This window comes from Felis catus, chromosome C1 (genome assembly GCF_018350175.1).
Source record: "Felis catus isolate Fca126 chromosome C1, F.catus_Fca126_mat1.0, whole genome shotgun sequence".
Taxonomy (NCBI): domain Eukaryota; kingdom Metazoa; phylum Chordata; class Mammalia; order Carnivora; family Felidae; genus Felis; species Felis catus.
This window is the reverse complement of record NC_058375.1, coordinates 218,505,906-218,527,476: the sequence shown is the minus strand read 5'-3', so window position 1 is coordinate 218,527,476 and position 21,571 is coordinate 218,505,906. Positions and strand designations below refer to the sequence as shown.

Here is a 21,571-nt window from a genome sequence, read left to right as displayed (position 1 = left end):
TGGACAGAAAAAAAGTGGGCTTTCTCGGGGCCCCTGGGTGGCTCAGTCGGTTAAGTGTCTGACTCTTGGTTTCAGCTCAGGTCGCGATCTCACCGTCTGTGAGTTCGAGCCCTGCATCGGGCTCCGTGCTGACACTGTGGAGCCTGCTTGGGATTCTCTTTCCTTCTCTCTCTCTGCACCTCCCCCAGCTCTCTCCCTCTCTCTCAAAATAAATAAATAAACGTTAAAAAAGAAGTGAGCCGGGGTGCCTGGGTGTCTCTGTCGGTTAAGTGTCCGACTTCGGCTCAGGTCACGATCTCGTGGTTCGCGAATTCGAGCCCCACATCGGGGCCTGTGCTGACAGCTCAGAGCCTGGAGCCTGCTTCGGATTCTGTGTCTCCCTCTCTCTCTGCCCCTCCCCCGCTTGCACTCTGTCTCTCTCTGTCTCAAAAATAAATAAACATTAAAAAAAAAAATTTTTAAAGACGGCACCAGAAGGTAGCGAACAGTCTGACTAGGCCTGCTGCCGTGTTCTTCAGGACACAGGGCCCCCGAGACACTCCTCATGGGCAGGATTCCTGCAGACAGATAGCACCTCCCTAGCTGTCTGGCTGGTGCCTGGCCATCTCACCTAGAACCTCAATGTGACTTCTTATGGAATCTGGCAAAACGGTTCTTTAGTTCTCTTGGAAAAATAGGCAGAGAACACATCAAAGAAAGCAGAAGGTAAGGTGAAATACGATGAGAATGAACACACAAAGAGAGAATGAGATCTTCTAAATTGTAGAAAATATTGTAGGGCCATGGCGATCGAAGGGGGGTGGATGGCCCCAAGACATACATAAAAATTAACTGAGGGGTGCCTGGGTGGCACAGTCGGTTAACTGTCCGACCAGCTCAGGTCATGATCTCACCATTCGTGAGTTTGAGCCCCACGTCCGGCTCTGTGCTGACAGCTCAGAGCCTGGAGCCTGCTTCGGATTCTGTGTCCCCCTCTCTCTCTCTGCCCCTCCCCCATTCGTTCTCTCTCTCTCTCTCTCTTAAAAATAAGCATTTGGGGCGCCTGGGTGGCGCAGTCGGTTAAGCGTCCGACTTCAGCCAGGTCACGATCTCGCGGTCCGTGAGTTCGAGCCCCGCGCCGGGCTCTGGGCTGATGGCTCAGAGCCTGGAGCCTGTTTCCGATTCTGTGTCTCCCTCTCTCTCTGCCCCTCCCCTGTTCATGCTCTGTCTCTCTCTGTCCCAAAAATAAATAAACGTTGAAAAAAATTTTTTTTTAAATAAGCATTAAAATTTTTTGTAAAAAATTAACTGAAATTACTCTAATGCACACAAGAACATACTAAGTATTAAATCAAGCATAACCAAACTATGGAGGTAGGCAACATTATTTAACAAATTATGTTAGCCTAATCGAGGTAGGGAGGGAGTAAATTTTATTCATGTCTTAATGTAACTACTTAGTGTGTTTAAGAAGATAAATGTTATTTCAAAACACATAACGACTAAACAGAAACAGAACATAATACTGTGGCCATGTGACTCCCTTGGAATTGCGACAATCGAATTTCTGCAACAGACAGGACTGTGCCTGAATTCCAGACCTCTGGGGAGCGAGCGAGGGCACACACGTGAACTGCATAACGAAATCAAACACGGGAGACAAGCGTCACCAAAATAAACACAAGCGAAACTTGAAGAAAAGATGATTAGGACAAAAATGACACACAGCTGACCTCTACCATGTCCGAGAGTTCGCAAAATCAGACTTAAAAGACTCCCAATGACTCAAAAGGTAAGAAGCGAAGATTATGGTCAGATGATCTGCACCTGAGGAAAAACAAATCGCAAAACAACTCTAGAAGAATCACTTCGCCTTCCCAACGGCCAAAGGCGGGCAAATGGGACAAGAGGAAATCTCACGTACACCTGCCAACAGAAAATCTGTGCAAACTCAGGGCTCATGAGAACGTGAGGAAACGCCTTCGTATGCGGCTGGTACTAGAAAGGAGTACAATTCCTTAAAAGGGCAACGGGGCAAAACCTATGAGAACCACAGAACGCCCATGGCACGTTAAGTCCATTTGCAAGAATTCTTCAGTTAGTTCAAAACAGAAGGCCGTATGTACCAAAGCTCTCACAGCCGCATCATTAAAGATCGCAAAGACCTGGGAAAGGCTCAACAGACTTGGGGCGGGAACACCAGGGCGTGTCAACTTGGCCTTCTGGCCACTAAGCGAGGCCAAGTCCACCTGGCCCGGGCAGCGAGGGTACAATCACCTTCTCTTGCTACTCAAAAAGAGTGTTTCTTTCTTTCTTTTTTTTTTTATTAAAAATTTTTTTTAAATGTTTATTTATTTTTGAGAGAGAGGGACAGAGTGTGAGCGGGGGTGGGGCAGAAAGAGAGAGGGAGACACAGAATCGGAAGCAGGCTCCAGGATCTGAGCCATCAGCACAGAGCCCGATGCAGGGCTCGAACTCACGAATCATGAGATCATGACCTGAACTGAAGTCAGATGCTCAACTGACTGAGCCACCCAGGCGTCCCATTTTTTTTTAAATGTTCATTTGTTTTTGGGGTGCCTGGGTGGCTCAGTCGGTTGAGTGTCCGACTTTCGGTTCAGGCCATGATCTCACGGTTTGTGAGTTTGAGCCCCGTGTCGGGCTCTGTGCTGACAGTTCAGAGCCTGGAGCCTGTTTCGGATTCTGTGTCTCCCTCTCTCTTTCTGCCCCTCCCCTGCTCATGCTCTGTCTCTCTCTTTGTCAAAAATACATGAAAAAAAACCATTAAAAAATATTTACTTTTGAGAGAGAGAGAGAGAGAGAGCGAGCAGGGGAGGGGCAGAGAGAGAGAGAGAGAGAGAGAGAGAGAGAGAGAGAGAGAGAGAGAGAGAGATCTAAAGCAGGCTCGCACTGACAGCAGTGAGCCCGATACGGGGTTTGTGAGATCTGTGAGATCTCGACCTGGAAGATCATGACAAACTGATCTCGAACTGTGAGATCATGACCTGAGCCAAAGTCAGAGGCTCCACTGACTGCCACCCAGGTACCCCCAAAGGGGTGTATTTTTAAGAAAGTGAGTCCTCCGTTTTTTAGCTGGGAGAAGAGGGAACTCAGACCTAAGAGGCACCTTTCCCAGAGTGGGAGCCACGGGGCACCCTGTGCATAAGCGTCCAGGGCTGAAGTCCTGTGAGCCCTGGGGGAGGTTGTCCTCAAAATCTGCTCGGAGAAGGAGGGCTGCCGCCTGGTGCCACAGCTCCCCAGAGGCCCCCACAGTGGTCTGAGAGTCGCTGGCCCCAAGCGTGCTCCAAAGATGCCCACCAACACAATGACTGATGAATGGCTGGGTCCTGGGAGACCCTGGGGGCAGGGTGAGCACTGGGCTGAGGGTCAGCAGTAGGAGGGGACATCTGCTGTGACACCCACTGTGCTGCACCCTTACCTCTCATCACTCTCACCACACGCTCCCTGCCCCTCAGTGTAGCTGGCCCTGGGGGGGCCGCCTGTGAGCCGGCTCTGGGGAGCCCTGTGTGAGCGAGCCTGGCCCCCCGGCCCCGGACAGCAGACTCCTGTCTGCACAGCCTGGATGTGTCTGGGGTTTTCCTGGCCGTGGGGAAGCGGGGAGTCACAGCAGCGTGTCCAAGGCGGAGGCGGGGGTGGAAGGGATATGGCCACAAGTCCCAGTCACCAGGACACGTCCCACCTGCCCGCTCCGCTCACAGCCAGGATCTGCTTAGTGTCGCCCGGCCGCTGACCTTTCACACTGACACACAGGCCTGACTTCATCCCAGACACGTGTCTGGGGAAGCATCTGTGCCCTCTCCCGGGGCCAGAAGGACTCGGGCAGTGGACATGAAGGGAAGCTGAGGACCGTGCCGTGGCCTCTGGGCGTGGCCAGCGGAAGCTTCTGGCTTCCCACCACCACAAGGGGGATTGGCTTGTGGCCTCTGCAGACACATTTTTCCAGGAGCTTTCTCAAGCAGGAAGTGGGGTTCCTCTTTCCCACTCCCCCAAACCTCCAGGCCAACAGGTGGACAGGCACAGGCCCTCTGACACCATCACGAGAACCCTCCACGCGGCAGGCACACGGTTAAGGCAGCTCCGGACCGAAATGCTGCCGCTGTCCGTGAGGGCTCCCCGCCCCCCCAAGTGAAGACAATTCCTCTGGCTGCCGGGAGATGATGCAGCTGGGACACGGTGGGGCTGCAAGCCACCTGAGGATCTCCCCCAAGCGTGTCCCTATGACACTTCGTGTCCTTATGACTCCTCTCCCGCATCTGCCTGCCCAGGGCTGGCTCTGGGGTTGTGGTGGAGGACAGTGGATTTCCAGACCTTTCCACCCCCTTACCTTGCTCCTCTATGGGCACAGATCTGGGCGCACAAAGCCCAAGACAAATCCTTCCCTCTCCAGCACACCCTGCTCCCACAGCACTGGTCCCACTGGCCCGGCCCTCCGTCTGCTCCTCCAGGTCAGCCGCGGCTGAGCGCCTGACACAGGGTAGAAGGGCCTGGCAGGCCTCTGCCTCCCTCCCCCGCCCCCAGAAAGGCCCCCTTGTTGCTGCTGTGGGGTCATGGTGGTGCATACGGTATTCCCCCCCGCCCCCAGCAGCTCTGCTAAGATGCCCACCTAGATGGGGGCCTGAGGAGCTGTCTTTGAACAGGGTGGACAAAAAGGGTTCCCCCCCTTACTTCTGCCCACCCGGCAAACTCTGAGTCCCATCATGCCTCCCTGTCACAGCCTTGGCCTAACAAATTCCAGGGGTGGCTGCTGGGAGCTCCGGGCCCAGCTTGGGCAGGGGGTCCTTGGTCCTTCCCTTCTGCTGCTGACACCAGCAACACGAGAACGTCCCACCCTCCACGGCTGGGCACCAAGAAGACTGGAGGGGAAGGTACCCGGCAAGCAGCTCAGAGGTGCGGACAGCTGTGACGGACCACGGCACACACCCTCGCCCAAGTGCACCCTGGAAAGCTGTGTCTGCACCTCTTGCCCGGCTGAGGCCCGGCCGGGCAGCAGGAGGCAGGGCCTCGGCAGAACCAGCCTCTGCAGGGCGAGCCGGGCCACGCAGGCCTCCGGAAGTCAGGATTCCAGCGCCCGGGCTGGGGGCTGTGAGCGTGTGCTCTGGAGACACCTGAAGGACTCCCCCCACCCAGGCGGCCAGAGGGGTGGGGGATGGGCACCTGTGCCGGGGCCTCTGGGGGCCAGGGCAGGTGCGCAGCCCCACAGACCCCCGAGGGAACTGGACGGGGCCCCGGGAACTGGACGGGGCCCCGGGAGCTGGATGGAGCCCCAGTGGGTGGGACGCAGGTTCTGGAGAACGGCCTGCCGAGCGCCCGGGGCATGGCCCATCCCGGCCTCGGCGAGAGGGGCCGAGCGCAACCAGAATCCCTCGGAGGACGCCAGCCACTGCCCCAGAGAGACCTCCGTGATTTCAGAAAGATGCCTCCCTTTCAGTTCCTGTTGCAATTCAAAACTAAAGCAGCTGTCCTGATATCACTGCTGAGTCCTGAAGAATTTCCTGCCTCGGCGATCTTAAGGGAGCCGCAAAGAAGGCCCTTTGTTCCAGAGGCACAGAGGGAATGGCGGCCGCCCTGGGAGAGACCCCGCGGTGGGTCAAGGGCCCTGTCCGAGGACTGGAGTCCCTAGGCGGGGTGCCCATGGCAGAATCCCCAGCACTGGCCGGGGACACATTTATTCTGTGTCCTTTGCTTAACACAGCGGGCCACTCCCCACTTGGCAGGGCTGGGGACCCCTCCTCGGAACTGGCCCGTGGGCCCTCTGTGCCCAGCGCAGGGTCAGCACGGCAGGGAGGGATTCCCCAGGGAGGCGACCCAGATGGCATTTATAAATCCACATGCTTCAGGGCAGGCACAGGAGGGGCGCCTGGACGGGTATGAGGGTCAGGTTGGTTCTCTGATGAAAGATCATGGAAGGTGCTACACCTGTTTCTCTGACATCTTTCCTGTGAACACCGTGATGCCTCAGAGCCCAAGGGGGGCAGCGGACAGGGCTCCCGGCCTCCCAAAGCCACCAGCAGCTTTTGTCTTGGGGGGGTGGGGGGGCGGAAATCCCACATGCGGGGACTTTAAAACCAACCAGTTTCTACTTGAGTTCCTCATGTTGGAGATTCTTCTCCTTCTCTGTTCCGCTCTTTTCTCTCCCTCCCCAAAACCCACAGGAACCTCTCTGGAAATGAGAGTTTCTGATGACACATTTTCCCATGTTCTCTGTAGCTCCCCAAATTAGATTATCTTCCCAGTTAATGCTCTAAATTACATTTCCACTGGCAGACCAGGCCTGCAGTTTAATGAGCTGGCCCCTGGGAATCATGGGCTGGGCTCGCCCTGCGGAGCCCGTCTGCCCTGAGTGGGCCTGGTGCGGGGACAGGTCAGACACCAGGGGAGCCTGAAAAATCTCGAGCATCTCCAAACAAAGGACTCAGGAGCAGCCCCAAGCCAAGCTCCCACTGGAGGAGCGGGGGTTGGCGTCCGGGGTCATGGACCCATTTACGTGCAGAACCATGCTGGACAGCCCTGGTCCCAGGGTCAGCTCCATGCTGAAACAAAGCAGACCCACAATTCCACAGCAGGTCACTGTCCTCTTATTGGAGTGTGGCCTGAGTGCTCTTGTGAGCCCTTCGCTTTTTCTTAAGAAGTTTCTATCTCTGAGCCAAGAGGCACAGTGCTGCTGAGAAGTACTTTGGAAATAACCCAGTGTTTCCATCTAAGGTCCTAAGTGAAGCAGGGTTGAGGTGGAGCTGGGAGCCTGGGAGCCAGAGCGCCAGCCAGCACGAGCCGCCCCCCCGTGTGCCCGCAGGGGACCTTCTCCACGTCTCTCTAGACCGTGCATGCTGGGGAAGCCTGCCTCTCTCGCATTTGTCACCTGGTGGGAAGGCACGTGTCCTCGGACACGCAGCTGTTTTAAATCCTGACTTCAGAGTAGAATCCAGAACTTCCCTCTGCCGGATCACAGTCACCTGCGGGCCCAGCCCAGTTGCTACGGCAGCCGTGACCTCAGGCAGCAGGCACTGGGGACCTCTGGCCTCCTGACTTTAGGGGTGTCCACCCCCAGCTTTAGGCTGGGCCTGGATCCCAGACCCAGCGACTGCCCGGTTCTGCCGCTTTCATCCCTCAAGATGCCCTTGGCTGAGGGCGGGGCCTTTCCCAGCACCTGCCCCTTTGTCCCACACCTGCCTGGCCTGACGCCCTCCAGCCTAGGCCGGGAGAATTCCCTGGGACCAGCCTGTTATCTGGCTCTCCGCCTGTGGGCCCGCCACCTCGGGGTCCTGCTCGTCTGCTGGCCACTGTGTTCCTTCATGCTGATGGCTCTCCGGCCCGTACATGCAGCTCTCCCACTCCCGGCCATGCCTGGTCTTCTCTCTGGGTCCTTCCTCTCATCTCCACCCAATCATTTGGACAAGCCTGCCTGCCCCAGACCTCTGCGGCTCCAGGGGACTCTGGAAAGTCTGCCCTTGGCTCGGGAACCAGACTTGGTATCCCACTGCAGACGGACCTCACCAGGCCCCTGGATGTTGGCAGGAGCTCAGATGGCCACGAAAGGCCGTCATTCACCCGCTCCCCCCGCCCACTTCTGTGAAGACAGAGCATCGCCACACCACCCTTGAGAACCAGGAGGGAGTCATCTCGTGCCCCTGGGGAGAGTCAAGAGCTGAGACTCTGGACCCCAAGAGACCTTGCCAGCTGTGACCCTGGGCAGACAGAGGGGATTACAAGTGTTCTGCCCTCCCGCGGCTGCCGCTTACTTCCATGAGACGACACGTGTTAACCGATTAACACGGCGCCCAGCACACAGTAGGTGCTTAACAAACACTAGCTGTAACAATGTGGTAAGTGAGCAGTCGGTAGGCAGCGAGGTCCCACTGGCGGTTCTGGAGAAGAAACTGATGTCGTACAGGCAGGCAACAGGAAGAAGGCTTGACACGGACTGTTTATGAAGGTGCAAAGCGTAGAGGGGCATTACATAGAACAAAGTGGCATCTCCACTCACTGGGGGCAAAGACGGGCTCACGAATAAACAGGACAACTGGGCAGCTCATCTGGAGAAAGACAGAATTTGCTTGTGGTTCGCCGCAGAATACAGTCCAGATGGCTTAGCGACCGAAGAGAAAACATGGGGGACTCCTCTCGAACCTCAGTGTGGGGAAAGGCTTTCCAGCCGTGACTCAGACCCAGGGGTGATAAAACACTGACGCACACAGCTGGGTGGAAACAAGATGACGGGGCAGCAGCAACACGGGAAACAGAGTCAGAAGACAGCTAACAGGAGGGGGAATACATCTCACGTGTGTTGCAGACAACGGTCCTAATGTCTCTTCCAACATAGAGAACTCTTCAGGGGCGCCCGGCTGGCTCAGCCGGTGGACCTGCGACTCTTGGTCTCGGGGTCGTGAGTTTGAGCCCCATGCTGGGCATAGAGTCTACTTAAAAGTAAATCCATTTAATAAAATAAAATAATTCTTTACAAAGGACCAGAAACTGGGAAAGGACACGAACAAGCATTCACAGAAAAGATCGATGAACGGCCCTTAAACCTCCAGAAGGTGAACTCGTCGCTGGAGGAAGGCGACAGCGTCTCTCGCGGATCGGATGGTGAGGACGCAGGCCTGACCATGCAGGGCGCCGGCCGGTGGCGGGGAAGCTCCCTCACACACCGCCAGCGGGGACGCCGAGGCGGCAGCCCCTCTGGGGGGACACAGGCAGTGCCTCCCAAAACGTGCTCTCGCCTCGGACCCCGTGGTTCTGATGCCAGGCGGCCACCCTGGAGGTACAGCTCCAGCAGCAAGAAGGTGCAGGTGCTCAAGACTGTGCCCTTCCACACTAACTGAAATCGGAAAATCCCGGGGACACCAAACGCCTGTCCACAGGAAAGTGCTTGGAAGATGAGGCGAGGTGGGGTGCCCGGGCAGCTTCGTCGGTTGAGTGTCTGACTCTCGCTCTCGGCCCAGGTCACCATCTCACGGTTCATGAGTTCGAGCCCCGCGTCGGGCTCTGTGCTGACAGTGCAGAGTCTGCTTGGGATTCTCTCTCTCCCTCTCTGTCTGCCCCTCCCCAACTCGTGCATGCACGCCCTCTCTCTCAAAATATTATCCAGCTATAAAAATGAGTGAGGGAGTTCTCCATGCACTGGTAAGAATTAATTTCCAGTATACGCTGTTAGGTTAAAAAAAAAAAAAGGAAACAAAACCAAGGTGCAAAAAGAATATCTATAGTAAAATACACTCCACGTAAGAAAGGATGCGAGAGAAAAATTCGTACACCGGCTGACCTGTGCAAAAGAAATACAAGGAAGACACAGAGACGAGAGAGACTGGTCGCCCACGGGGAGTGGGTGGCGGTGGGTGGGCGTAATGGGCCAGAGTCTGGATGAGGGGAGATGACGCTTCTCTGAACCCACCTTTGAGAACAGCTGTGACACAAAGCACAGTGTGACGGTCGGTTTTGTGTCAGCCTGGCCGGGCGACACCCCCCGGTTATTCAATCTCACACCAATCTGGGCATTGCTGGGGAATTTTGGAGACCTGCTTCCCATGCGTTGGCTTTAAGGAAGGGAAGTCATCCCTGATAATGTGGGGGGGCCTCATCCGGTCAGTTGAAAGGCCTTACGTTGGGGCAAGTTAAGAAACTCTGTCGGGGCACCTGGGTGGCGCAGTCGGTTAAGCATCCGACTTCAGCCAGGTCACGATCTCGCGGTCTGTGAGTTCGAGCCCCGTGTCAGGCTCTGGGCTGATGGCTCAGAGCCTGGAGCCTGTTTCCGATTCTGTGTCTCCCTCTCTCTCTGCCCCTCCCCCATTCATGCTCTGTCTCTCTCTGTCCCAAGAATAAATAAACATTGAAAAAAAAAATTAAAAAAAAAAAAAAAAAAAAGAAACTCTGCCCCCCCCCCCCCCCCCCCCCCCCCGGGCTACAGCATCAGCTGTGCTGGCCTGTCCTGCAGATTTTGGACTTGCCAGACCCTCCCCCCTCCCCAGTCGCATAAACCATAAACCGATTCCTTGAAATCAATACTGTTATTACAGTAACAATATACAAATATCGTTGTTATTCAGCCTCCCCCTGACGGAGGCTCCAGGAGACCTCACCCATGTTTTCTCTCAGGGCTTGTAAGGTCTCCCTGGTTACACGTGAATTCCTGACATGAGAGAGAGAGAGAGAGAGAGAGAGAGAGAGAGAGAGTGTGTGTGTGTGTGTGTGTGTGTGTGTGTGTGTGTGTGTGTGTGTATCTTGGCTTCTAAACGACATTCTTTTTTCTTTTTAACAAGTTCCATAGTTTGGGTTTTTTTTTAAACCTTTTTTTAATGTTTTTATTTATTATTTTTGGAGACAGAGACAGAGCATGAGTGGGGGAGGGGCAGAGAGAGAGGGAGACACAGAATCCGAAGCAGGCTCCAGGCTCCGAGCTGTCAGCACAGAGCCCGACGCGGGCTCAAACCCACTGACTGTGAGATCATGACCTGAGCTGAAGTTGATGCTTAACTGCCTGAGCCACCCAGGCGCCCCTAAACGACATTTTTTTTTCACATTTATTTATTTTTGAAAGACAGAGCACAAATCGGGGAGGGGCAGAGAGAGAATGAGACAGAACCCGAAGCCGGCTCCAGGCTCTGAGCTGTCGGCACAGAGCCCGACACGGGGCTCGAACTCACAAACCGTGAGATCATGACCCGAGCCGAAGTTGGACGCTCAACCGACTGAGCCCCCCAGGCATCTCTAAACAACATTCTTTAATAAAAGAAACCAGGGCTTCCTTGCAGAAACCGCTGCTTCTGGGGAGTGGGGAAGGGGGCAGAAAACGTATACGATGATCCTGGAAAATCTTGGGGTGCCAGAAAGTAAGGAGGTGCTCAAAGAAGGATGGGCAGGAGGGTGTGTCAGAGGGACACAAAAGCCAGTCTGATGTTGCTCCAAAGGCCTCGCTGGGACCATTTAAGGCCCCTCGGACCCACCCGGATCATCCGGGATAATCTCCCCACTCAAAGTCACCTGCTCAGCAACCTTAGTTGCATCTGTAATCTACTTCCTCTTGGCCATGTGACGTTGTGTGTACTAGGTTCCAGGGACTAGGACTCGGACCTCTCTCCAGGCTCTTATCTTGCGGACCGCAGACCCGGGCCGGCAGGCCTCAGCTGACGTGCTGACATACCGTTCCCATGAGGGCTTCTGCTTCCAGCTCCCTCAAATATCTTGATTTTCTTTTTAAATAAAAGAATGTCCTGGGGCGCCCGGACGGCTCCGTCGGTTAAGCGTCCGACTCTTGATCTCAGCTCAGATCTCAGCTTGATCTTGATCTCAGCTCATTCACAGTCTGTGAATTCGAGCCCTGTGTTGGGCTGTGTGCTGACAGTGTGGAGCCTGCTTGGGACTCTCTCTCTCCCTCTCTCTCTCTCTCTCTTTCTCTCTCTCTCTGCCCCTTCCCTGTTTGCTCTCTATCGCAAAATAAATAAATAAACAAACTTAAAACAAAATGTCCTAGCAACGTCGCCCTCAGCCCCGCCTCTATTCCCTTTTTGTTTTACCCCGCGGCTCGAAAGATGGAAAACGTTCTTTGGCCTGACTGATCGTTACTCCCGTCTGTATCCAGAGCGCTACTGGGGACTGCCTGTGGTGGCTCCCATTTCTAAGACCACGTCACCCCTGCTTCTTTGGGAACACCACTGGCGTTACCCCGTCGGCTGCTGGGCCACCCGTGTGCGGGCCATCCGCACCAATCCGTGGTCACTTACTCAAGATAAGCGGGGAGACTGCTTTTCTTTGGGGACCCCACTGTGTCCTCCCTGGATTGTATTAACGTGCCATCTTTAATTTAAACACAAATCTCTCTGCTGAGGCAGAAGACCAATTAGCCTAAAGCACAGGCTGTTCTGATACTAGCACCTGCCTCCTCCATCATGCTCAAGTTCTGGCTCCCGGTCCAGAACACCAAGAGCCTGGGCCCCGGGTGGGGAGAGCCCCCGACCCCACTGAGGAATGCCTGGGGCCCTGGATACACCCAGCGAGGCGGGAAGAAGGGCCCTTTGGCAGAAAAACTGAAGTCACAAAGGGGAAGGGGTTCAGTGCCAGCTGTCTTTGGTGGCAGTTCACAGGTCATGAAAGGTTGATGAAGCTCGGAGCCCCAAACAGGGTGGCAATAACAGCCTCAGCCTGACCACGGGGACCGAGGGAACCAGCGGAGCCATCCGTGCAAGCTGGGGCTCCTGCCACCGAGACTCAGCCCCCGGCCACTAGACGGTGCTCTCTGCTGTCCCCCGCACGCCTGCACGTGGATGGGCCACGAGCGTCTCAGCTAGACATGGCCCAGACGGAACCCTCCCTCCCGGAGCTCCCCCCGTACAAGGCCCACCATCCGTCCTGGCCCCGGGTCATTGTGGACATGGCCTCCTCCCGCCCCCACTCGCTTATCGCTGGCGCCCTCCTTCGCCCACGGCCACATTCTGCCACCACAGACTTTGGCGAAGAACCCCTCACCGCGGCCGCGAGCGGGCTCCTTGCACCAGACCCTGTGGCTCCCACCCCAGCCACGTCCCTCCCGCCAGGGGCCACACGACACTCACTTGACGGTCTCGCCCCAGTCGCACCACAGCGTCTTCCCGATGGCCTCCATGTCCACCTGGAACTGGGTGAGGCAGAGGTCCCGGAGGAGAGCGCCAGAGTTGGCGTCCTGGCAGGCCGTGGCCATGAGGAGGTGATGCACTGCAACGAAGGGCCCAGGGGACTGTCAGCCTCTCTGGGACCCACCCACCCTCCCCTGCCTTCCCTGCACACCCTCCCCCGCCTCCCCCCCACCGCACACCCTCCCCTGCCTTCCCTGCACACCCTCCCCTGCCTACCCCCCCCATACCCTCCCTTGCCTTCCCTGCACACCCTCCCCTGCCTACCCCCCATACCCTCCCCTGCCTTCCCCCTCACCCTCCTGTCTCCCCCCTCCACCGCACACCCTCCCCTGCCTTCTCCCTCACGTTCCCCTGTCTCCCCCCCACCACACACCCTCCCCTGCCTTCCCTGCACACCCTCCCCTGCCTCCCCCCCCACCGAAGACCCTCCCCTGCCTTCCTGCACACCCTCCCCTGCCTCCCCCTCCCCCCATACCCTCCCATGCCTTCCCCCTCCCCCTCCCTGCCTCCCCCTCCCCCTCAGCTGACCACGGGGACTGAGGGAACTAGGTTCCATGTTCCAGGTCCTAGGTTCCCTGCCTTCCCCCTCACCCTCACCTGCCTCCCCTCCACACCGCACACCCTCCCCTGCCTCCCCCCACACACTGCACACCCTCCCCTGCCTCCCCCCCATACCCTCCCCTGCCTCTCCCCCCCACATCCTCCCCTGTCTTCCCTGAACACCCATCCCAGAACCCACTTCCACATAATCCCTGGAGAGGGAGCCTGTGGCTCATCCATCACCGCAGAACCCAGCAAGGTCCCTGCCTGCTGACAGTGGGTCTGACAGCGCCTCCCAGTGCTCCCTGGGGATGAGGCCAGGACTGACCGTCACAAGCAGCACCGGGCCTGGGTCTGATGCTCATGCACCACTCCATCCCTCGCACCAACCCCTGATGCAGTTCCCCACACCCCCACTTCATACATGTGCTAACTGAGGACCCCAGGACCAGACACAGGCTCCTCCCCTCAATGCCACCAGGCCTCTGGCCTACGTGGGCCAGAATGTGGGGTCCAGGCTGCAGCCCTTGGCCCTAGGAACAGCCTACTGGCTGCAAGGAGCTCCCTGCTCCCATCCCCTATGTCTGGATGCTTACCAGTTACAAACCAGGCTGACAAACTGTGACGTGAAATGTGTTTTACCCTCCCGCTTAATAAATATGAGCTCGAAAGTAAAAAGTTAAGGGAATGCACTGCCCAGATCAAAATTCCCTCGTCCCCCCTAAGCCCACAACTGGCTCTGGTGGCTGCTGGGCAGGTGGGGAAGACTGTCCCCCGGGTCCCCACCCCTAGGCCTCCCTCCTCTTCCTCTCCACGCTGGACATCTGCTTTCTCCGCCTCCCTAGGGAACAGTGCAGGGCCAGGGTGGGAGGTCCTTCACATTCCCTCTTTGAGGCCCAGCCCACCTACTGCCCCCCAGGCAATGTTGGCCCTCTGCCCACAGGGCACCCCAGCCCCACCCCTACCATCACGGCTTTGCCAAATCCCTGGATGGAGACCGCAGCTGGGAAGCCAGGGTTGTACTAGGAATTCTTGGACTCCTTGCTGGGCCTCATGGACACGTGTGGACACTCAGCTGACCCTTGCAGCCCATAAGGCCGCAGGTGGGAGGAAGAGCCCACCCGAGGAGAGGCCAGCAGCCCTCAGGGCAGGTACACTGGGTATGGAGTTCTGGGGTCCCTGACTCTGAAACATGGCCTAGAAGGGGGTGTGTACTTGAGTGGGCTCGCCCCACGGCCCCTCAGACACCTGCCCCCTCTGCCTCCGTCTTTCCAAGAATAAAATGCAAAGGAAACGGTCCTCTGGCCTCTACAATGCACAGCACTGCCCAAGCTCTTCACACCCACAGATATCTTGGAGGCAGGTCCTACTGTGATCATCAACTTACTAGACGGGAAACTGAGGCTTTGGGGCTCAGAAGCAGGCCTAAGGACCCAGCACCAGAAGAGGTGTAGGTTTGACTGAACTCAGCTAATGCCCAGTCCCAAGGTGTTGGGGACTAGGCAGGAAGCTGGGCAATATAGTCGAGGCCTGACCTCTCTTTCACTGCAGACCTGGGGGAGAGGGCAGAAGATGAAGAGAGGTGTTGGGGGTCATAGATGGGGGTCATGACAGCAGGCTGTGAAGTGCCATTTCAGACTGCAGCTTCAGGGGGCTCAATGGAGAGTTCCTGGATGGGTGTTCCTGGTGGGTACATGGGTGGGTAGACAGACGAATGGGTGGATGGGTGGGTGGATGGATGAGTGGATGACTGGTTGGATGGATGGACATATGGCTGGGAGGGTGGATGGATGGATGAGTGGGTGGATAGATGAATGGATGCATGGGTAGGTGGGTAGGTGCATAGATGGATGATTGGATGGACAGATGGGTGGGAAGCTAGATGGGTGGATGGATGGACAGGTGGTGAGTGGCTGGGTGGCTGGGTGGGTGGACAGACAGTTGAATGGATGGATGGATAGATGGACGAATGGATGGGTGGGTGGATGGATGGATGACTGGATGAACAGATGAGTGAGTAGATGGATGGGGTGGGTGGATGGACAGGTGGTGAGTGGATGGGTGGGTGGGTGGGTGGACAGACAGTTGAATGGATGGATGTATGGACGAATGGATGGGTGGGTGGATAGATGGATGATTGGATGGACAGATGGGTGGGTGGATGGGTGGGTAGATGGATGGGTGGGTGGGTGGGTGGTGGATGAACAGATGAATGGATGGGTGGGTGGATGGAGGGGTGGATGGATGGGTGGGTAGATGGATGGATGGGTGGGTGGGTGGATGAACAGGTGGGTGGATGGATGAGTGGATGATTGGTTGGATGGATGGACATATGGCTGGGAGGGTGGATGGATGGATGAATGGTTGGATGGATGGATGGATGGATGGATGGATGGATGGATGGATGGATGCATGGGTGGGTGGGTGGGTGCATAGATGGATGATTGGATGGACAGATGGGTGGGAAGCTAGATGGGTGGGTGGATGGACAGGTGGTGAGTGGATGGGTGGGTGGATATACAGTTGGATGGATGGATGGATAGATGGACGAATGGATGGGTGGGTGGATGGATGGATGAGTGGGTGGATGGGTGGATGATTGGACGGACAGATGGGTGGGTAGATGGATGGAGTGGGTGGATGGACAGGTGGGTGGGTGGGTGGATGGATGAGTGGGTAGATAGATGAATGACTGGCTGGGTGGATGGATGGATGGACGGATGGATGGATGGGTGGTGGATAGATGGATGGATGAATGGATGGGTGCATGGATGGATGGATGGGTAGATAGATGAATGGATGCATGGGTGGGTGGGTGCATAGATGGATGATTGGATGGACAGATGGGTGGGAAGCTAGTTGGGTGGATGGATGGACAGGTGGTGAGTGGATGGGTGGGTGGGTGGATAGACAGTTGAATGGATGGATGGATGGATGGATGGATGCATGGGTGGGTGGGTGCATAGATGGACGACTGGATGGACAGATGGGTGGGTAGATGGATGGGGTGGGTGGATGGACAGGTGGGTGGGTGGATGGATGGATGGGTGGGTGGGTGGTGGATGGATGAACGGATAGATGGATGGGTGGGTAGGTGGATAGATAGGACCCGGCCCACAGCTGTGCTAGAATGGAGTGTTGAATGGGAAGCTGAAGCCCTGGGCAGAGGTGACAGCTGGCTCACAGAGTAAGGTGTCAAACTGGGAGAGGAAGAGGTAAAGAACAGTCTTGGGTAAGGTAACAGAGCTGACTGGCAGCCTTAGACATGAGTGAAGAGGAGACTGACACTGAGGAGCTGGAGGGCAGGCCAGCCGTGGAGGCCACCTGGGAGCACTGACAGCAATGCCCTGAAGTCCCCTCGGGTGTGACCTCCCCTGGCCCTCCCAGAGTCCCAGGTACTGGGAGGCTGGTCAGGGCCTGTGCTCCTGGAAGAGAGGCCAGGATGTCTCAAAGTGGGCAAGAGCTATCCCCTCAAGGCAACGAGAGCTCTCGGGAAGGGGACAGGCGTCCAGCCACAAGTGTGCACCCACACACAACGTGCCCCTGCAGAGTCAGAGACTCAGGGTCAGGGGAGGACTGTGGTCAGAGGGGACTGATACCCTGTGGGTCCCAGGAAGAGATACAGCAAGGAGCCCCCAGCGGCGTCCACGGGCTCCACACTCTTTCAGAGGGTTTATCTGAAGACCCCCGAGCCCCCACCGATTCCTCCAGAACGTGAGACGGGCGTGGGAGAGAGAACTCAGCCACTGAACTAATTACGTGACAGGCCCCAGGCTGCACACATCATAGAGTGGGTCAAAGCTGACAAAGCGACATTCCAGAGCAGCGAAAGAAAAATTAAACCCAAACAAAACACACAACAAACCCCACGAAGGCAGAGGTAGAGGGGAGGCCAGGCAGCAGAAGTCTGAGCCGCGGCCATCCCAGTGCCCGCTTCCTGGAGGGCGTCCCACGGGCAGGGTCTCACCAGGGTGGGCAGGACACCCCGGCAGGCTCCTGGGGTGTTAGCCAGAGAAGCTGGGGAGTAAGGCCGGCGGGCAGGGTGGGGGTAAAAGGATGGCACATGGGGAAAACTCCTTGGAGGGTCTCCAGAGGACAGGACCCACGTGTGGGCCAGGCCAGGCCTCCCTCGATGCTCTGGGAAGGAGGGCCCCCCCGCCCCGCCAGGGCACATGGCAGTGGAGGCCGGGAGGCCACAGCATGTCACTGGGGCTCTCTGGGAGCCCTCAGGAATCCTGCCCTCAGGAGCCCCCCACCCCTCTGTTCCTGACACTTCCCAACAGCCCCAGTGGGTGCCCCATGGATCCCACGCAAGCACGGCGAGGGTACCCCCGAGAAAGCCCACCGGCCATGGACATAGAGGTGCTGGGGGCTCACAGGGAGCTCAGGGGTGCTAGGACACCGGCTTCTGGAAGGAATTCCAAGCTGCCCATCCAGCCTCATTCCAAGAGTCACCCCTCTGTCCCCAGCCCTCGCTGCCCCCAGCACCCTGCCTATCTCTCCACTGGGAACAGACGCCTTTCCCCAAGCGTGGCCTGTCCGTGGCTGTGGCCTCCTCCTCCGAGAGGTCCCAGCTGTCCCCAGCCGTTCCCCTGGCCACTTCCTCAGCCTCATTTGGGGGCTGGAGCAGCTCTGTTTTCTCAGAACAGTATCTGCTGCCCCGCCTCTCCCACCCTCTCTGATGTGCGTGCACGTTAACATCTGTCCTCTGTCATTGGGACAGTGACATTGGCTGACCAGAGGGTCAGCGGGTGTTCTGTGTGAGAGGGGAGCCAGGGCGCTTCCATCGTGGGCTCCCTCCTGTGCGGGAAGGGTCAGATTCAGGGCAAAGATGAACGTGCTTCTCGGTCAGGACGCTTGGCCACGGGTGACAGAAACCCCAGGGGGCTCCTGGGAGCACCCGAGGAATCGGGGACAGAGACACTAACAGGACGGAGGGGCTGCACTGACTGAGCCGCCCAGGTGCCTGGTTTGAGGTGTTTTTCGTTCTTCTTCTCTCTTTTAATGTTTATTTATTTATTTTGAGAGAGAAAAAGAAAGAGAGAGAGAGAGAGAGAGAGAGAGAGAGAGAGAGAGAGAGAGGATCCCAAGCAGGCTCCGTGCTGTCAGCGCAGAGCCCGACAGGAGGCTCGAACCCACAAACCTGAGCCGAGTCAGGACGCTTGACCCACTGAGCCACCCAGGCACCCCTTTTTCTTAAACAAGTCTCACGGGGTTTCTTTCCTTGGAGAGAGAGTACTTCACCGTTTTAAAACTGACTAAAACTGCCAGAAGTTTTAAACCCCGCTGTTTGGGGCCAGATGGGTTCTGTTCCTGTGTGGTTGCGAACGAAATCACTCGTAACTCTGTCTTTAAAAGGCCGTGTGCGGAGGCCGTGAGCAGATAGCATTCCGTCCTCGGCGTGTCAGGACAGCAGCCTTCCCTGGCACGTGCGTTCGTCAAGAATTAGGTGTCCTTTTAGGGAGAATTCCAAGAACGAGCTCCCTCTCTCCACACGCCCCTGACCTGAGCAGCAATGGTGGCCACACAAGGGCAGCGGGACCCTCAGGCAAGGTGACCGGGGGCCGGAAAGACAGGGAGGCCGGGCTCCCTGGGGGACCCTGGGCTTCAGGGCTGCAGGACAGGTGCACTGAGAGACCTTTAATATCAGGTTTTCCAATGAGACACAAGGGGCCCAGGATGTGAACCCGATATGTCCCGTTTTACGGGTCCCTGGTCTGTGCCTGCGGATCTGGCAGGAAGGGCCCATCCTGCTCTGGCTGATTTCCTATTTGCAGAGGGAGAACCCGAGAGCCCACACCGTCCTCCAGAGCTGCAGTTGGGGGGCGGGTGGGGTGAAGGGTGGGGGGGGTGGGCTGGGGGAGGGGCAGCTGCAGGGAGGCCTTCCTGCAGGGTGACCCGGCTGGAGGCTGAAGTACAGACCCCCCAGAGGTGCCCGTGAGTGGGGGAAGGGGGAGTGCAGCCTGCGAGCCTCCAGAGACCCCAGATAGAGGAGGCCTCGCTTGGGGCCCGGGCAGGCTTCTTCACCTCTTGGGCCTCAGTTTCTCTGTCTGTGAAATGGGAACCTCCTGCACCAGGTGGGCTAATGCTTTCCAGAGGACGTGTTTTCATGGAAGCGATCCCACTTCAAAATGAACAGCCCACCTTGGTGGGGTTTTCGACACGAGCCTCCCTTAGCAACCCACAGGACACTGGAGGCCTGAACCCAGTGGCCTATAGGGGTGATGATGGGGAAGGACATGGGAGGCGCAGGAGGGGGAGACTGGGAGGGGCCAGGACACTTTCAGGGGCTCACTGTCTTGAGTCCACACACAGGTATACACGTATGTCCAAACCTTCCAAATTGTGCACTTCAAACATATTCTGTTTATTCTAGGTCAGTTGCACCTCAGTGCAACTGTTTAAAAATAATAAGTGCAGGGGTGCCCGGGTGGCTCAGTTAAGTGTCCCACTCTGGATCTCGGCTCAGGTCATGATCTCACGGTTTGTGAGATCGGATCGAGCCCCAGGTCAGGCTCCATGCTGACGACGTAGAGCCTGCTTGGGATTCTCTCTCCGTCCCTCCCCTGCTTGCTCACTTGCTCTCTCTCTCTCTCTCTCTCTCTCAAAATAAACGAATAAACTTAAAAAACACTTTAAAAATCCCACAAAAACATACGATTGGTAAAATGTTACCTCTTTGCTCTTTCCAGATCTTCTAATCACCATCGGGAAGATCCTCACTCCGCAGGCCCCCGCTACAGTGGTGTCAGCAGGGAGAGCCACCCACTTCCCCAGGATACCCCCTCGGGAGCCAAATCCCCAGGACGCTACATGCCTGGCCTGTCACCGAGTGCCCCAGGGAATGACGTACTCGGAACTCGGTTTGAACACGCTGCCCTCATCTGTCAGCCTATTCTGACAAATGAAAACAAAAACCAAGATGACAACCCACCGAAAAAGAGGTTAAACCTCTCGTGTGTCCAGTAAAAACTCCCTACTCGGGCGTCAAGGCCCCGGGAGCCATCCCTTCCTGGCTGCCCAGTGCACAGCCCTCCTCTGACCCCGGGGCGGCTGCCAGGAGGACCCGGTCCTGAGCCGAATGCAGGAGCTCGGGGCCTGCACCTCCCCGAACACGGTGTCCACCTGCAGCGGCTTCTGGGGAGCTTGGGGGCTGACGGCACGGAAAGCGAAGGTGTGAATGCGCTGGGGACACCTCGCACTCCTCGCCGGTGACGGCCCGCTTCCCTTCTCAGGCCTCTTCTGGCTTCTAGAAAGCTCAGAGTGGCTTGGGTCTTAGGAGATGGTCTTCTCGTCTCTCCTTTTAAATACTGTTGCTTTCACCTCTTGTAGAGGGTGCTGGTGCTGGGGGACACGATACCATGTCACATTTGGGTGCCTGAGGATATCTGTGTCTCCGCCAAGAGCCACCATCTGTATTTTTTTTGAAGCAAGCTGGGCATCATGGGTAGAAAGAAGGCCCGGCTCTAGGTCCGTTACGCACCACTTCCAGAAGTGCTTCTCCTCCCACGGCTCACGCTGGGGACGGCTGCACGCTGGGGACGCCCGCCCAGGGCGGTGACAACCACGCCTCAAGTGGCCAAGTCCTGTCCTAAGCCCTCTACAGGCATCGGTCTAGTTAATCCTTGCAAATAACCAGTACGGCAGGTTTTCTTAACAGATGGAGACAGTGGGGGCTCAGAGAGGTTAAGAGACCTGCCCAGAGTCACACAGCCCAGGAGTGGTGCAGCCAGGAGGCAATCCTTGACTTGCTCCTCTCAGGACACCTGGGAGAGACAGTGAGGCTGGCCAGCTCAGTGCCAGGGACCCCCAAGGCAGCCCCAAGGCCTGTGGATGACTGACGTCCACAGGAGTTTTGAAGGGAGGCATCTCTGCAGGCCGGCTTCCTCAGGGCCATCCTCCCCATGAGCGGTCGAGAGGGGTCTTGCTCGAGCGGCAGGAGGCCCACGCGATGGATGGCCACCCAGCCACCGACAGTGATGCCTGGCGGCGTGCAGGTGCCGAGGGAAGCAGGTACAGGCCTCCCCCCCACCCTGCATTGGGAGGACCGCTCCCACAGAGGGGCACCAGCGGAGAGGTCAAGGTGAGGACAGACGGCCCAAAGGGGCCCTCGGAGTCCTGGAGGGGCCGGCACCCAGACTCAATCCCACGGCCACCACTGGCATCCTGAAGGGACTTGTGGTACCACCAGAGGAGGGCAAAAGGAATTCTGTGATTTTATAAACCAATTTTCAGAGCTCACCTGTCAAAGAAGGCTCTTTGGTGTGTGTTTAGTGACAACGCAGGGCACTGGCGCAGGTGTTCGATTTACAAATAAACCACAGTGCAGGGGGCTCCCTGGTGGAGGTGGCCTCAGGATGGCACCGACGGGGCGGGACCAGGAAGGCCTGGAGACAAGTGTTCTAGAGGTTGAGGTGCCCAGGCCCTGA

General features: G+C 57.1%; 1 protein-coding gene across 4 annotated transcripts in view; it reads right to left on the bottom strand.

The window, feature by feature from the left end:
- RAMP1 (receptor activity modifying protein 1) overlaps positions 1-21,571 on the bottom strand; it is a 46,937-nt gene that overhangs the window by 16,610 nt on the left and 8,756 nt on the right. For all 4 annotated transcript variants that reach the window (XM_045034683.1, XM_023259915.2, XM_045034681.1 and 1 more), the window contains exon 2: positions 12,543-12,681. In XM_045034683.1, the coding sequence (XP_044890618.1) occupies positions 12,543-12,681 (139 nt within the window). The remainder of the gene's footprint in view (positions 1-12,542; positions 12,682-21,571) is intronic.